This window comes from Apteryx mantelli, chromosome 6 (genome assembly GCF_036417845.1).
Source record: "Apteryx mantelli isolate bAptMan1 chromosome 6, bAptMan1.hap1, whole genome shotgun sequence".
Lineage (NCBI taxonomy): Eukaryota > Metazoa > Chordata > Aves > Apterygiformes > Apterygidae > Apteryx > Apteryx mantelli.
In genome coordinates this window covers 28,225,470-28,241,450 of record NC_089983.1, presented here as the reverse complement: position 1 = coordinate 28,241,450, position 15,981 = coordinate 28,225,470, and the positions used below count along the sequence as shown (strand labels likewise).

Here is a 15,981-nt window from a genome sequence, read left to right as displayed (position 1 = left end):
CTGGTTTACTAAGGATTTAATAAAGCTTGTCCACTTTATTTATTCCATCAGCTCTCTCCTGCAAGAACACCTAGCTCTCTCCCCCCACCCCTTTCCAGTAAGTTTTGATTCTGTCTTCCAAATGGGTTCAAGGATGAGATATTCCTGGATTATTTAGGGAGGATTTTTGCAACATCTGCTCAAGAGTTAGGTATGTTTATCTGACCTGGTGATTGTTCGGTCAGGGTTTTCATACTGAACAATTGACGCAATTGCCATTTGGAACCAAATGCAGCCAGTATTTAGGGAAGATTATTGGAGGATTTAGGGAAAGTGCAGGGGACACTGGAGGTAATTGGGGAAGTCATATTGGTAGATAGATCTGAATTTATACAATGTGTGGGATAAGGATTTAGAGTACAATTTAGACTTCATTTGTTCCACTCTTCATGAGAGAATGTAGATAAACTTATCAAATCGAGCAAAAGTTGGTGAGAATGAGAATTCAGGCAGAATTCTCTCTCTCTTCCTTCCCTCTTCCACCCTTTTCTTTACAAAACCAAGTCAAAATTGACTGCGGTAGGTATATTGACATTTATTTCATGATTTAGCTTTAATCATTATCAATATTAGCAATTAAAATTGTATCACATATTAAGATAATGTGTATTTATTTTGGCTAAGATCGTGTATATAAATGTGTGTTCCTTCCTCTTCTATTTCTCAAGCAAACTGCCCATAAAGCAGAAATTGAATATCTCTCACTTAAGTACAACAGCCAAATGTCTAAAGTTCAGATACAATTGAAGAGTCATCTACTATAGACCCTTGGATGCCTTAGTTCAGCTAAAGTGACTTGCAGTTTTATCACCAAAACAATATTTATTTTTTTTATCACCAAACCATAGCGTTTGTTCTGAGAGGTTTTCTGGAAAAAGAAACTTTTTTTTTTCCCCCCTCTCCATGTGGCTATATTCTGCTATGGACAGTGCAGGAGTAGATGGCTGTCCTTCAGGCTGGTTTCAGTTCTGAAGGAAGTCTGTCCACTCCTACCTTCCCCTCTCCTTTTTCCCTTACCCATGCTGCCTCCTTCCTTGTGCTGGCCCAAGAGTTTGTGTAGCAGTATCATGAACTGGGTGGTGTTCTGCTAACTTGACAACAACAAAATTTTCAGCTAGATGAGTTTTTCCCATTTGTTTCTCCATGTGGCTACAAAACTTGTTGTGCTGATAGGAGAGGGGGGAGTTCAGAGACAGGAGCAAGCAGGCCAAGGTAGGGCTGCTGCTTTTGACGAAGGCTCTGGCTGGTGTGAATAAATGTATTCATTACGCAGCTAAGAGGATATCTACTGAGGTTCTAGGTGTTTGCAAAGTCTGGTCAGGCTAAATTGCATGAATGATGAGCTACTGACTGGTGTTTCATTTAAATCAGTCCTGCATTGTTCTTGGAATTTCCACTGTATAATCGTGGTAAAACGTTCGGAGTGACATTGTGCATGAGGGGGAAAGATAATATAGACTAACATGATTACCTTACAGCCTTTTGATTTCTTATAGCCTCTAGTTCTTAAGCTGAGAGTGACAGATGGCAACAATAGGGTTTTTCTAGGCTGTTCTGTGGCACAGCTACTAGTTCAGTTCTAGAAGAGATTATGTATGCAGTATGTCTAAAATACAGATTTTAATAGTGTTTTCTGGCAATAAAATATAATTAAAACTGAAAATTTATAGGTTACCTCCCAAATGCTGGAAAAAGTACTCCAGTCTTAAAGATCTTTCTGCCATCATCATGTTTGTTTCCTCTCTGCGGTAGTTCAGAGAGGTTGGGTCATCAGAAGAGGGAAAGAATGTCCTAGTTGTGCATGATGTAGGAATGCTGGAGTTGCAAATGACATGAAGGGAAGTTATTACTTACTAAAAATAAGGGGATTCATACACTCAAAGATATGGCAAAGGTTACATTAGGGTTCTCAAATAATCAATGCCGTGAAAGGAGGAGAAACAATACAAAGCTGAAGTCATTTCACTTAGCAATAATTGTGGAAGACCTACATCTTTATTTTTTAATGTAGATTTTCTGGATCCTAATTAGAGCAGCTCCTGATACCACAGTGACAGGAGTCCTGGAAAAACATTTCTAAGAAATTAAATGTTTAGGCCAGGGTATGAAGTTGTAGCCATGATCAGTTATTTTCACTCTTTGACCATTCCTTTTTAATATTTATGGCAAAAATTCTGATATTTCTGAAAGTACCCCTACTTGACTTACATAATTATTTCAAAGAACTTGATGAAAAAATATTAATGTTTTATTGCTTATTTCTTTACATTCAGGTTCCACAATACAGCTTACAAAGTCAGGAGTAGCCTGCCACTTACATGGTTAGGAAGTCTATCCCCTAACCTCAGTTCTGTGCTTACTGCCGGGGGATTCTGGTGTTCCCCATCTGAAAGATCGGTGATACCAGACTACAGATGCTCCTGATCAGAGCTGCCTCGCTGTGTGCGCTGTGGCAGTTGCTTATATGAACAGCTGGAGTTTAACAGGGAAGAAAACCTCCTGTTTAAGTAGTGAAGGACACAAATATTTATCATATACAGAATTTTCCTTTGGTTTGCATCTAGTGTTCTTAGTATGTCTGTCAGCTTTTCAGAACTGTCAAATACAGTTTGTGCCCAGTCATGCTTTTGTATGAATTCAGTAGATTATTCCTTGCATTGAGTTCTTATTTCCCATTCTTATTTAAGAATTGTCTGTCAGTGTGGGTGCTCTTAATTTGCAGCCCCAGCTAGGCGTAGGGTGCAGTTGCATGACTGTCGGCTCTGGCCCGCACCAGTGCTGCTGTCGGCCTCTTCCCTCCAGCCCTGCCTGCGTGGTTCTGCTTCCATCCCCTGCGCCACTGCGTGTTGCTTGTCCGCCTGTGTGGTGAGGTGCTGCAGATAGCTAAGGGAATAACAGGCTGCTCAGATATTTTTTTGTGAACCAGCCCACAGTGATAGCAGGTGAATGCCAGTGTCAGCGAGGGTGGGGAGTGCGGGGCAAGTACAAGTCTGCAGCAAGGCTGTCACAGAACTGACAGAAACCTCCAGCAGTCGGAGAAGGTACCGTCCCAGGCTGTTGCCTTTTTGTACTTCTACATGTTACAAGCAGCATGTCCACTCTCGAGCAGGTGTAGTTCATGGACCAGTTTTATTAATGGAAATTGAGTTTAGCAGAAGCTAGCCTTGGTTGTGCACTGCAGCAGCTGACGTACTCCTGGGGAGGCAGGCCTGCTCTGCGGCCGGTAACCTTGACCAGGGAGGTGAGGTGGCGCAGGGAGGCTGCAAGCTCCTCAGCCGCTAACGCTGAACTTAAGAGATCACAGATTAGTCTGGTTAAACAGTTCAAAGGCAGTTGCAACAAGGTGTTTGAGAGCACTCTCTGGTGCCAAAGTTGACTCTTGTTTCTGTGATTCGTATTTTGTCTTGAAGACACAAGAATTCTAGGAACAAATGACTTAAAGTGGTTATCTTAGACCATCTGGAGAGCCAGAAGGCTTAAATCTTTATATTCCCCATACCTTGCAGTATCTTTTCTTCTTTTATTTCTTCATTTGAACTATGACACTCAAGCTTAAAGTTAAAACTATTGCAGCAAGTAGTAAAAATAAAATCACTCCTTTGGGTCTGCAAAACATGAAATTGATGGAAAGTACTTTGGGCTTTCTGTCTTTCAAAATATTTTTGTGCTATCTGTTTTTTATGGATTCCTTTTCTTATCTATTTTTTGTGCAGTCTTTATTGTCTTTATAGAATCTTCTTGTTTGACTTAAGCATAGTTTCACTACACAAAAGGAAAAACAATCTTATTTTTATTATTTACAGTATTTAAACTTTTGAAGCCATGGGAGTAAAGGTCCAGAGACCTCGTTGCTTTTTTGACATAGCCATCAACAATGTGCCCGGTAAGAAAATTAAAATATGTACTCAATAACATGATACTCATATGAAATATCTAAGAATAATACAAATACCAATCAACTTCGTAACAAATGTGTTTTTTTTCTAGCTGGAAGAGTGGTCTTTGAATTGTTTTCGGATGTGTGTCCAAAGACATGTGAGAATTTTCGCTGCCTTTGCACAGGTTTGTAGATTTTTTTAATTTTATTTATAATTTTTAATATAATACCATGTTAGATAGTTTGACACCCAAGTTATTTTTCCTGACATTTTCTGACATATAAAAGCAAGCACATGAAGCATTGGTTCTTGGCATCTGTAGAGATTTAGCATATTTCTCATATACATCTGATGCAGAATCAAAACAATTATAGCTTTGGCTTAGGATGTTGCAGAGAGCATATACTAATCAACTTCAAATACTGACACAATAAGCTGATTTTCTGTTACTAGAAATTACTGCTCACATTATGTAACATTAACCAATCCTGAAATAAAAGGTCAAGCATGCAGACTTCCGTTTTAGTCTTATGATATTTTGAGGTATTTCAAATGTATTCATTACTATCTTTGCTTCCTACTTAGCTATCATTTTAATTTTTCTTTGTAGATGGAGACTGGTGACTTCCATCTCTAGTGAAATTCAAATTAATTCTTGAAAAAAATGTTTAAAAATTTCTCTCCTAGAAACACTTCCAAATAGTAATATCTTCCTTTGGACTTCCTGCTCTTGTTGAAAATGCTGATAGTTTACCAAAAATTAATAATAAAATATTATCACAAGAATAATTTTGTGTATATATGAACCCATATTTTCTGTCTTAAGCATTTCCTGCTTCCTTTCCTGTCAGCTCTGTTCCCTTTCAGGTCAAGGCGTCATAGCTGCTCATATGAATCACTCAGCAGTACTAATTTGATCTGGATCAGGTGTGAGACCGTGATTACAGTTATGTCAAGTTAGCTAGAACACTTTGTGTAACACTCATGCTGCCTACAGGAAAGGAGGCATTATCGGATTTGAAACTGGTTTACTTGCACAAAATCAGCGTGCCAAAATTTGTTAATAAATTTGAACCCTAAAATGTTTGGTTTGTTTTTGTTTTGTTTAAATGGGTTTTAGTTTGGTATGATGCGACCATGGTGTTCTTGATCTGTCAAATGCCCAAAAGTCAGATTTATTGCATAAAGGTCATATTTCCCTGCTACTGCAGGGAATTTTTTACTTGAAGTCTCTGAATAGCATTTCAAGTCAGAAACAAGTATTACTAAGTCCATACTTAGTGGTTCACATTTAAAATCAAGTTCAGATTAATTATTTCACTGCTTCAATGTATTTAAGAATAATGAGGAAAGTATGTGGTCAGAGTGTTTATGACAGCAAATTATTTCAAATTTTGATTTTATTTCTGTATTTTCATACTTATTTTTTGTCAATTCTGAAAAGGATACACAGTCTTCTTAAAACATGGGTTACCACCTCTTTTTTTCCTGCCATATCTATGTTAGGCTTACACCAACCTAGTGGAACAGACACAGCTATACGTTTATCAAAGATCCTATCAGAAGCACCTTTATAGCTAGTCAGATGCATTTGGAGGCACCAATCAGCTATAGAAAATTTCAGAGGCAACTGCCCTTGACCAAAGCTGTCAGTTTTGCAGCTCAGAATGAGGCTGTGGGAGGTCACAGTTGAACCGTGTGCTGGCAGTGGGAGGAAAAGCTCCTTCTCCTTCCAACACAGTCTCCCTGCTACCTTATTGTCACCTTGAGGTTGGCTCTGCCTCTTGCAGGACTCCACCTTGAGCTGTTCATCTTGCGAACTCAGCAGAGAGCAGGAGCTCCAGAATTGGTGCCAGGCAGGAGGGTGGTGGATGCAGTCAGGAGCAGGGCAGGGAACAAGATTCCTTCTCCTTTTTACTCTTCTTTTAGTTACAACCTTTTATGCTACCTTCACCACAGGGTGTTGTAACTGAAGATCCGACTGTTCCTCTCCACCTTCTGGGCAAAGCCAGTTATCTTAAACCTACACTGACTGTTTAATTTAGAAGAATTTACACAGAAGAGGCCTAGAAAGATTCCATGAAAGAACTTTGAGTTACGTGAATAGTCACGTCCTCCCAGCAGTAATAGTAAGATACTGCACCCTTGGATGTTTAATTCTCTTTGGATAGGTGTCATTTTCCATATCTGTTTGAGCTCTTAATTTAGTTCGTCTTGAATTAATTGTAGCTATCCTGGGGGGGGGAGAAAAAGGTGATTCTTATCTTGTATGCTCATGTCAGTAAGGAGTTCCTCTGATATAACTGCAGAGGCAGAAGCTGTTTTCTGCTCTGTTTCCTCAAATGTAATACAAACAGGAAACTGACAGGTATGTGCCTACCTCTCAGGTTGATTTTTCAGAACTTGGTAGATAATTTTGATCAAGCCCTTAGGCAGTATTTTTTAATAGTGGAGATTCTACAGGTACAAAGAGTCACTTTGTTTTTTGTTTTTTGTTTTTTTCCTCTCCTTTAGGTGAAAAGGGTACAGGAAAATCCACCCAAAAGCCATTGCATTACAAAAGTTGTCTGTTTCACAGGGTAGTGAAAGATTTCATGATCCAAGGAGGCGACTTCAGTGAAGGTATGATGTGAATCTTCTTTAAAGAAAACTAATGCTTATGTAGTAGAATATTGCAAAAGTCCTGTTTAGCATCCTTTACATACATGAATTATTCTGTAACTTAACTGCTTTTTTTTCTTTCTGAGTAAGAACCTTACTCGAAAACACTTAAAATATATACATATGTACATACACATAATTTCTGCTCCATTACCTTAGTGCTCAGAGTAGATTTGTATTGAAAGCTTTATATGTGATGGTAAAATATTATGTCTACTGCTGGGAAATAAAGAGAAGAGAGAGAACATAGTAAAATACATGGGAAAACTTTCTTGTTTTCCAAGTTTGTTTCTGCTTAAAGGAAATATCAAGAAAATGTTTCTTATTATTTGATCATCTTTAGATATCTTCAAGAATAATGTCAGTGTCTTGCATGTAGTTGGAGCAATAGTTTTTATTGCAAAACATCTTCAATAAAATGTGACTCTTTTTATCACTACTTTAAGTTGTAACTGCCACTTTTCCTCTTTCAAGGAAATGGCAGGGGAGGAGAATCCATTTATGGCGGCTTTTTTGAAGGTAAGAGTTTCATGAGTCCACTCTTTCAGTGTTACTATAAACAATCATATTTATATTCTGTAGTCTCAGTTCTGTAAATATCAACTCCATTGTCTTTGTTAGAATTTTGTTTGGTCTTAGAGTCTTTTGTTGCTTTTCACATGAGGCTATTTTAATGGAGGGGGTGGTTTTTTGTTTTCTGTTTTTTTTTGTTTTGTTTTTTTGTTCATTTTTTAAGATGTGAACCTTTTTAACTAATGAAAAATTAAAAATGGAACTCGTTCAGATTTAGGAGCTTTGCCGGACTTACATTTTTATAACTGTTTCTAAATATCGTATTCTGATTCTGAACATACCTTTTTGACTTGAGCAGATAGCCAAAAGTTGGGGCTTGCCTTTCCTCCAGTCAGAAGGAGAAAGTCATGATGGAGTCAGATTTTTTTGGAAGTTGTCTTTATTTACAGGAAAGTATAAAGCCCTCCTTTCCTGAACTCAAGAGAACTTAAGTATTAAGAGGCCATCTGTGTTGTCACAGTGCTGGTTCTCTTTTAGTCAGTGTCACCTAAGAAGTTCTCTCTTCAGCCTGTTTCCCAGCCTGTGTTTGTCCAGAATGTACTGGAGCATCTCTCTATTTCAGGGAGCAGTTTCACGTTACAACTAACCCCATCTGATGGCTAGCTGCCACGTAAGGGGGGGTTGTAATCTTCCCCTCTTCTTTCCATTTTTCTTTTAACATTGGTGCTTGTCTGAGCTTGCAGCAAGCAATCAAAAGATTTATTCACTGTTTTGGTAAGTTTAGGCTGCAGTTTTATATCAGACCTTGGGTTGAATCAACAGTTTGCAACTGCCAAAAGAGGGAGGTCTTGCCTTGCACTGACCGTGGTTCCCATCAGATCAAACTAAGCTGATTCAGCTTGCTAAAATGCCAGACAACTTGTACAGCAAAAATGTATTTGCTTCCATATTAGTGAGTCGATCCAATTCAATAGGTAGTCCGACAAGAATCAGAACCAACACAAGTGACTAGCTGGGGTTGGAGAAATGTATGGTTGGGGGAGACGGAAGAAGTAGCAAAACTTTTACCTTCTGGCAGTCATAAACTGTTTATTCAATGCAGCCATAGCACGAATCCATAGGGTATTTTTTGCTGATGAGGCTCCCTTATCCAGCTCACCACAGGGTTAGATGACACCTGATGCCATGCAAGACAGCAATGGTACAGGTGACAGTGGGTAGTGAGTGGAACTGTCCCTTTCCCTGCCAGTGACTCAGCGTGATGTAAGACCACAGCCTTACAGGCAGTGTACTTTTCCTCTTTGTTGATTCTTTCTCTTGCCGTATATCTAAATGATAATCTTCTTCCATCTGGACAATTTAGACGCTCCAGCAGCCTTTATGCTGTTTTGGGGAAGAAGGGGAATAGGATGATCTGTTACAAGTGTCTTAAGTGAAGAACGATGATTACATTTCACAGTTTCATTGGGATTTAACCTGAACTGTTAAAATAATTTCATCATCCAAAGTAAGATTCGTTTCAGCTAAACTTATTTTCTTAATGGCTAGCTTGATTAAACTCATCTATGTAGCTGATAGACAAACAGAAGTTGTTTGGGATTGCCATCAAACTGGATCTCCGTGTTTATTAAAAAATAACAAAATAGCCTGAAAATGAGGGGGTTTCGTAATTCTTAATGCACCATAATAAATTTTTTCTACCTCAGAGACAATGATCTGCATGTGCAGAATAAAAATAGCGACAACTTAAAATAATCAGGTCTCTGTTAACATTGGTAGGAAACAAATCTCTTGAACATGAAGTTTTCACTTCTAGTTTTTCTCAGGCTATAAATCATTAATTCATATTTCCCCTTCTTAAATTGCACTATTTGGAATGAAAGGTGTAATGTATTTAAAAAATAGTACCTATTATTTTGAATCTAATTTTAATGTTATTTTTACTGAAGTGACTAGGATGAGTTTACTTAGATTATAGCATTTATCTAAGCACGTGGTGTTTCTGAAGTAATTGAAAACACTTCTTTTAGATGAAAGCTTTGCTGTAAAGCACAACAAAGAATTTCTCCTTTCAATGGCCAACCGAGGGAAAGATACAAATGGTTCACAGTTCTTTATGTAAGTATTGAACTGTTATGAAGTGTGTCTGTGGCTTGCAGTTTGTAAGCTGTAAAGGTAACCCTTTTAATTATTGAAGACTAGCTCCTGAGCAAACGCAAAGCTGATGTTTTTTCACAAAGTTCCAGGGAAGTAGCCATTTTTCTAATGAGCAGTTTAGGGAAAATGACCATTTTTTATCACTTTCGTGTTTAGCGCTTATTGTCTGCACAAAAGAGCTTTTTTTTTTTTTTTTTTTTTTGGTAGGTGTGTTCTAACTCTGGCAATAATGCAAACCTGTTAGATCCCTGCAGAACTTCATCACATTCTTTTAATGTATGTTGTCTAAAGGGAGGGAGAATGGCTCTGGAGTTTCTCTAGACTCAAAGTAGTAGAGAAATTTTCTGTACAAAATAACTTTCAAAAGCAGTCTCATTTAGAGTTATATATAAGTTTTAATTCTTAAAATATTTCTGCAGTAGACCCCTGTTAAATCTAATCTATCTACAGAAAGCATTCTTGAAATTCAGCAGTCTTACGTGTTTCATGACCTGAATTAACATGCTCAGTTGTGCATGTCACATACCATTAGACCTGTACTTTGGGACTTCTGATAGATCATTAGTGTATTTATCTCAGCTTTTGATTTCTGTCATGGCTGACATCTGTATGCCTTAGTAATCCTAGTGTAGTGGAAGCTGTGAACAGTTTGATTGTCTATAGATAAAAAGACAGTCATTTCTACTTTTGATGTCAAATATTTTGTACATGGCTATTTTTTTCCTTTGCTTTCTGAAAATTTTCTAATGTGTAGAAGGTTATTTGCAGTTTCCTTTCTCTGAGACAATTTGCCTTAATTTTTGTGCCTGTTCCTGGAAGTGTTAATATAATTTAATAAATAGAGTACTTATATCCTATAAAAAGATGTTGTCTAAATAATCTGTACTTTTGTTTGACTTATGTAAAATGTGTTAGTCAAAGTAAGAAATTGAATAAGTAGTTTAATGTATAAAACATTAAATAGCTGCATGCAAACTTACAATAATGTAAAGATGTGGCTTTTGTCCAGTTTTATTAGTTCACTCAATAATTTTCACCTTTATATATATACATGACATGCTTCAAATGCTGACTGCTTTCCACTAAAACTGTTTTTTTCTTTAAATTACTTCGTTTGGCAACAAAAGAACAACCAAACCTACACCTCACTTAGATGGGTAAATATGTTTATCTTCTTCATATATGTTTGTTTGAGAACTGCTTTGAAAAAATTTAGTACTAAGAAGTCATACTTCTATTTAAATTCTTCAGACATCATGTTGTTTTTGGACAAGTCATCTCAGGTCAAGAAGTTGTGAGAGAAATAGAAAACCAGAAAACAGATGCATCTAGTAAACCATATGCTGAAGTACGCATACTGAGTTGCGGAGAGTTAATTCCAAAATCCAAAGGTAAAGTTGAACTGTGCATTTACATAAATGCAAACTATGAGGTGTTTTTGCTCATTTGCTTCTGTGTTGGTCACTTGTAAAAATAAATAGAAAAATACTTATGATGGATAGAGGGACAATCAGTGAAGAAGGAGCAATATTACAGTACAGTTTTGTCTTCTAAAAAACTTAAAAGGTGCTGATGGAGGAGACTTATTAAAGAAACATCATTTATACTTTCTTCAGAGCTTCTCCTGGCTTGGATTTTCTTATACTAGTTCAACTTATTGTAGTACAAAGCAGACAAGTACTTCTCCCATAGAGAGTAGAGTGCTCTGTTAAGTATGCTGAGTCAGTCAGTCTGACCTTCTTTGATAACTGCTGTTTTTGTTGAAGGTATTGAACTTACTTTGTTTCAGGTAAATCTTCAGAACAGGCAGTTAGAGTAGAAAGCCTGGAACTGCCATTTAGCATATATCCTTTCTAAATTACTATAAACTATATTCATAAACAGATATGACAGAACCTGCCTTTGTTTTTGGAAAGGATGCCCTACTCTGTTCTTTCAGAGCTGAACATGGTACTAGAGATTTGGATCCTGCTCTTCTTAGAAAATAAAGCTCACTGCTAAGATGCTGCTGTCACTCTGGAGAATCTCTCAGTTGAAGAGATCTAGGATGCATGTTTGGTAGGAGCTCTTGACAGAGATCATCATGGTTTTTCATTCTTAGCACCTTCTGGTGGTCTGTACTGTGAAGGGTTGCTCAAAGGATGCTGAAGCACAAAACAAGTATAATTTTGTTCCTTTGGCCAAAGGAAAATACAAGCATTCAAACTTGAGCTTCTTGGTTTTTGGTTTTCCTTTTCGATACAGTTCTTTGTTCATCTGTTGTGATGTCTAGGAGAATGGCTGTGAAGTCTGAAGTGATCTCTTCAATCCCTCAAAATTCTAAACAGAGTTATCTTATGGCTAATGGCTTCAGAAAAGCTCTACAACTTCTTAGATTAACTCGTAAGTCATCCTGCATGTTAGGATGTAACTTTAACTGTACAATACTTAGGCAGTAAATCTGTTAGAAAATGTATGAGTGGGATAAATATGAAAATAAACTGAAACAATATAGATATGACATGGGTGGAACTAATAGGTGAGACATCCACCCTGTTTATGCATCTTTCTTGGTTCGCCACACTCCATTTTTCGGGCTATTCTAGAAGGCTGGAAAGTGACTCACTAAATGCAAATTTAGTTGGAATTGAACTGTCTGATGGCTTAAAGCCTTTAGGCAGGGCTTTAAAGTAGTCATCATTAAAAGAGCAAAAAAATAAATGCAAAATGTCTTTTTCCTTTAACTTTTCCTGAAAGAGAACAGACTTCTGGAGAGATCTGACTGTCTGGTCCTACCCGTTTGTCTGTATCCTTGTACCTCTTCGCCTCGGTACTGCTAGGAGCCTGGAGACTACTTCCTGTAGCTGGTCCGGTGTGCCACGGAGGGAGATTGCTGCCAGGGCGATGGGGAAGGCCATTCAACTGACCATAAGGCACAATACTAGATACTGGTGGGCAGCAGGAGGATTTGGAGAACAAGAGGCCTTAGGCACCAGGAATGGGCAGGTGGAGGGCAGAGCTGAGTGCGGGGAGGAATGTGGGCACTAATGCAGAACCAGCCTGATGAAGGTGCTGCCTGGCAGACAGTGATGGAGAATCCTGATGAGTGGAGAATGCTGCCATTGAAAGGGAAAGGCTCTCTGTAGGATCTGCAAAGGGAAATCCACCACTACTGTGAGAGATGATGGTATGGCTGAAACTGTTTGCTAAATGCACAATGTGGAACCACTGATGAGCTGTGTTGACCTGAGGTGGTGGAGATAGGAGGAACAGTTTGTCATCACGTCAGCAGAAGGAAGTTGGCCAAGCTGCAGTCCAAAGCTGAGAAATGGAGCAGGAGAGGCCCTTGGACCTGCCAGTATAAGGAAGAGGCCAGGGAATCCAGATGTGAGGAGCAATTTCTGGGAGGTGAGCAGTGTCATGGAAGACCAACAACAGAGAGGCCTCTGACAGTGGAACTGTTTGTAGCATGTTACTGTGGGAGGCAGAAGGGAACTGAGGTTGTTAGTGAGGCAGGTACTGGAGGAGATTGCTTCTGGGAACTTGTTGTTAAGGCAAATGAGGAGATTCCTGGGAACAGAAGTATAATCGCAAATTTATGTGGGAGAGTACGTTATGATAGCAGGGGAGGCTAAACCAAAATACTTATTTTGCATGGGCTTGTCCAGTAGGCAACACGAAGGAATTGGGAAGGTCTGTATAGAACAGCAATGAAATTAACAGTTCCTAGGTGTGGCAGGGAAGCCAACGTGACACTAGCAGGAATCGCAGTAGAGGTTAGGTGCCTGGTTTGAATGTTTATCATTTGGGTTAAGGTTGAGGAAAGGGGATTGGATTTTAGGGTGTTGTTTTGAGTGGATGAAGTACTTTATGGAGGAAACATTTATGCCTTTGTAGAGAAGAACTGAATTTGTTTGGGGTTGAGCGGATGATCACCTGACTGAACTAATTTATTGGATGCTACATGAATTGAGTGATACGGAGATCACAACTTAATTACAGTATTGCAGAAGGCTAGAACAGAAGCTTTCACTTGGTATTTGACAGTATGTTTACCTAGAAGAATGGGATGTTTGTCTTTTCCCCCCCCCTTTGTTTCTTCTTCATTTATTGTTTATTTTTTTATTCTTTAAAGTAGGAAAGTGAGTTAATGAAAATTGAGGGAAGTTTAAATTATAAAGGAAAAATATCCCTCTCTGTGGCCAAGTGGTGTTATTTTTAGAAAATCTTAAAATTCTGGAGAAATGTCAGAAAATTGTTTTAAAAAAAAAGTTAATGTTATGTCAGTATTTAGAAAGATCATTATGGAACAATTAAGCTACTATTCTCAGGACAAACTATGGAGCAACTAACACCATATTCATTTTCATAATGAAAAATGGGAGTTTATTTGGAATGAATTGACAGAGTTTTGCAGAAAGGGGTCTAGTCACACAAACCTAGTTTCATTTTTTGACATTGTGACTTTGGTTAATCAAAAGTTTATGTGAGACATTTTTAAGAAGGTAAGAACATTGATTAAAAAATTACATTCTGATACAGAAAAAAACAAAATGATTTTTTCTGTCTACTGATTCTTAACAATAGTCTTTAATGAAGATTTCTCATGAAGAGGGTATTTCTAGGGGATTCTGCAGAGAGCATTGCTAGGCTTGATTCATGATCTTCATTGATGTTACACATGTCCCTATGGAATCAGATGGTTCAGAGTAAAGCCAGAGAGAGCTTTTCTCCTCTGCTGGTTGTAGCTGCATGCAGGTCCCTTGTCTACAGAGACAACTGTTTCCAGAGGCACTTGTGATACAGCACTCCTCACAGTAACAACAACTTCGTCCTGTCAACAAGAGTTAATTATGATAGTGTTTATGAATAGATATCTATGAGGACTTGATTACTATGTATAATTTTCACAGTAAGAAGCAGTAGGTCCTTAAAAAGTGAAAGGCATAATAAAAAAACCCATGGCAAATAGCTGAAACAAAACACACAGAAGTAGACAAAAAGTAATAATACTTTGAACAGCAATGTGATTAAACACTGAAAAAAATTATCAAAGAAAATACCTGTCTTGTAGTGTCTTGAAGTAAAGGCACACTCTTTTGGGGGAGCGTGCTTTAGTCCAGCACAAGTTACTGGATTTGATACAAGGTAACCAAGAGCGTCCTTGCTGTGACTTGCAGGATGAGATCATCTCTTCTGGCTGTTGTGCCTCAGCTAGGCCTGACTGCTTTCTGGCCAGGTGCTTTCTTCATTTCAAGTCCAGTAGTCTGATATCATAGGACCAACGTAAGAGTTGCTGTATTCCATAACAAGCTGAGGTGTGGTGAGTGCCTGGCTGTGCCGTGCAGCGTGATCGGGTAATTTATGAAGTCTGGCAAATACTATAGGTCACAGTGAATGGAGTGGGAAGCAAGGCCTCTATTTCAGATGCGTTGATAGGTTGAAACCCGATACTGAAGATAACGAAGTGGAACGGTTTGACTGTAAATAGAAGTCTCTCTCCTTCTCACCGACCTTCATACTACAGGATTGGTTTTGTTTGTTGATGTGGTCTGTAATTGGCTGGAACTAGATTGGTTTGGCATTCAAAATAGCATTTGCTTCTGGACAGAGATAGTTAGAGGTTGCCAGAAAGTATATCTGAAACCTTTTGCCAAATATTGTTTGCTATGTAAACAGTTCAGCTATTCCCCCCCCCAAAATGCACGTGCACACACACGTCATTTCCCAAATACATCTGCCACTGAAGTTGTTGTTCGTATGGTGAGAATTGCGTTCTGTCTGTTCAGATAGTTACTTATTAACTTACCTTCACTTCTATTTATTACTTACTCATTATGAAATAACTATAACATACCTAAAGCTGTTTCAGTGATGGAGATAAAACCGTGTCACAGGTATCCTTTGACTAACTTAAAACAGATGCAGAGGGAAAATTTCATGAAATAACTGTGTTTGACTTATTCAGCCGTTTCTGAAACTGAGCTTGGAGCCATCTTGCTTTAGCTGAAGGTATATGGGAAGCAGTATAATACATATTTTTGAATGGGCCAAAACCAGAAGTGGATAAGTAATTGAGTAGATAAACATAGGAAAATATCTTGGGACTTGGATATTAGTTCACTTGTTTACTACTTTTTGTGTTTATGGTATTTAGAGCTCAGGTGTGATTCCTCTTTTTGTTTACTACCAGCCCTATATGCCACTAGGCTCCTTTGATTGAAATTCCTGTGGGAACTGCTTGGTTTTCTATTTTAAATACATACTTGTTACATTCTAACAATGTATATACATTTAAACAGGGTAAAACTGCTATAAAATATAAATTAGACTTTTTATTTAATATAGTGCTTTAATAAAGATGTATGAGCAAAAGTTTGAGAAAATAGAACAGATATCTTGATCTGGACCAACAGGGGAAGTAAACAGTATTGTAAAAGAAGCTGCTCTTCTAAAAATATTTTGCAAGAAGTTCTAAAAAATTCTGATAAGAACTTCAGCTGATTTTAATTGGTAGGGTAGTATAAAACAAATTAGCTGTCAGAAATGGCTAAGACAACTTCCTAGTTCATATCACACCCAGAAATTACCATGAGACTAATCTATGAAGTACCGAGGTCGTGTTTCAGTTGGCTCTCAGGCTTTCGTTAATCTGCATCAGATGTGGCTCGTGAATATATACGTAGAGACATTATGAAAAAAGTCTCTGTAGAAGTCATAGGCTTGTATCTGTGATGCTAATTTGAAAAGTTAC

General features: G+C 38.0%; 1 protein-coding gene across 1 annotated transcript in view; it reads left to right on the top strand.

The window, feature by feature from the left end:
- PPIG (peptidylprolyl isomerase G) overlaps window positions 1–15,981 on the top strand; it is a 32,424-nt gene that overhangs the window by 4,617 nt on the left and 11,826 nt on the right. Inside the window, exons 2-8 of the mRNA XM_067299096.1 lie at window positions 3,843–3,922; window positions 4,027–4,101; window positions 6,432–6,539; window positions 7,053–7,097; window positions 9,122–9,209; window positions 10,376–10,405; window positions 10,500–10,639. Of these exons, the coding sequence (XP_067155197.1) occupies window positions 3,862–3,922; window positions 4,027–4,101; window positions 6,432–6,539; window positions 7,053–7,097; window positions 9,122–9,209; window positions 10,376–10,405; window positions 10,500–10,639 (547 nt within the window). The 5' untranslated portion in view covers window positions 3,843–3,861. The remainder of the gene's footprint in view (window positions 1–3,842; window positions 3,923–4,026; window positions 4,102–6,431; window positions 6,540–7,052; window positions 7,098–9,121; window positions 9,210–10,375; window positions 10,406–10,499; window positions 10,640–15,981) is intronic.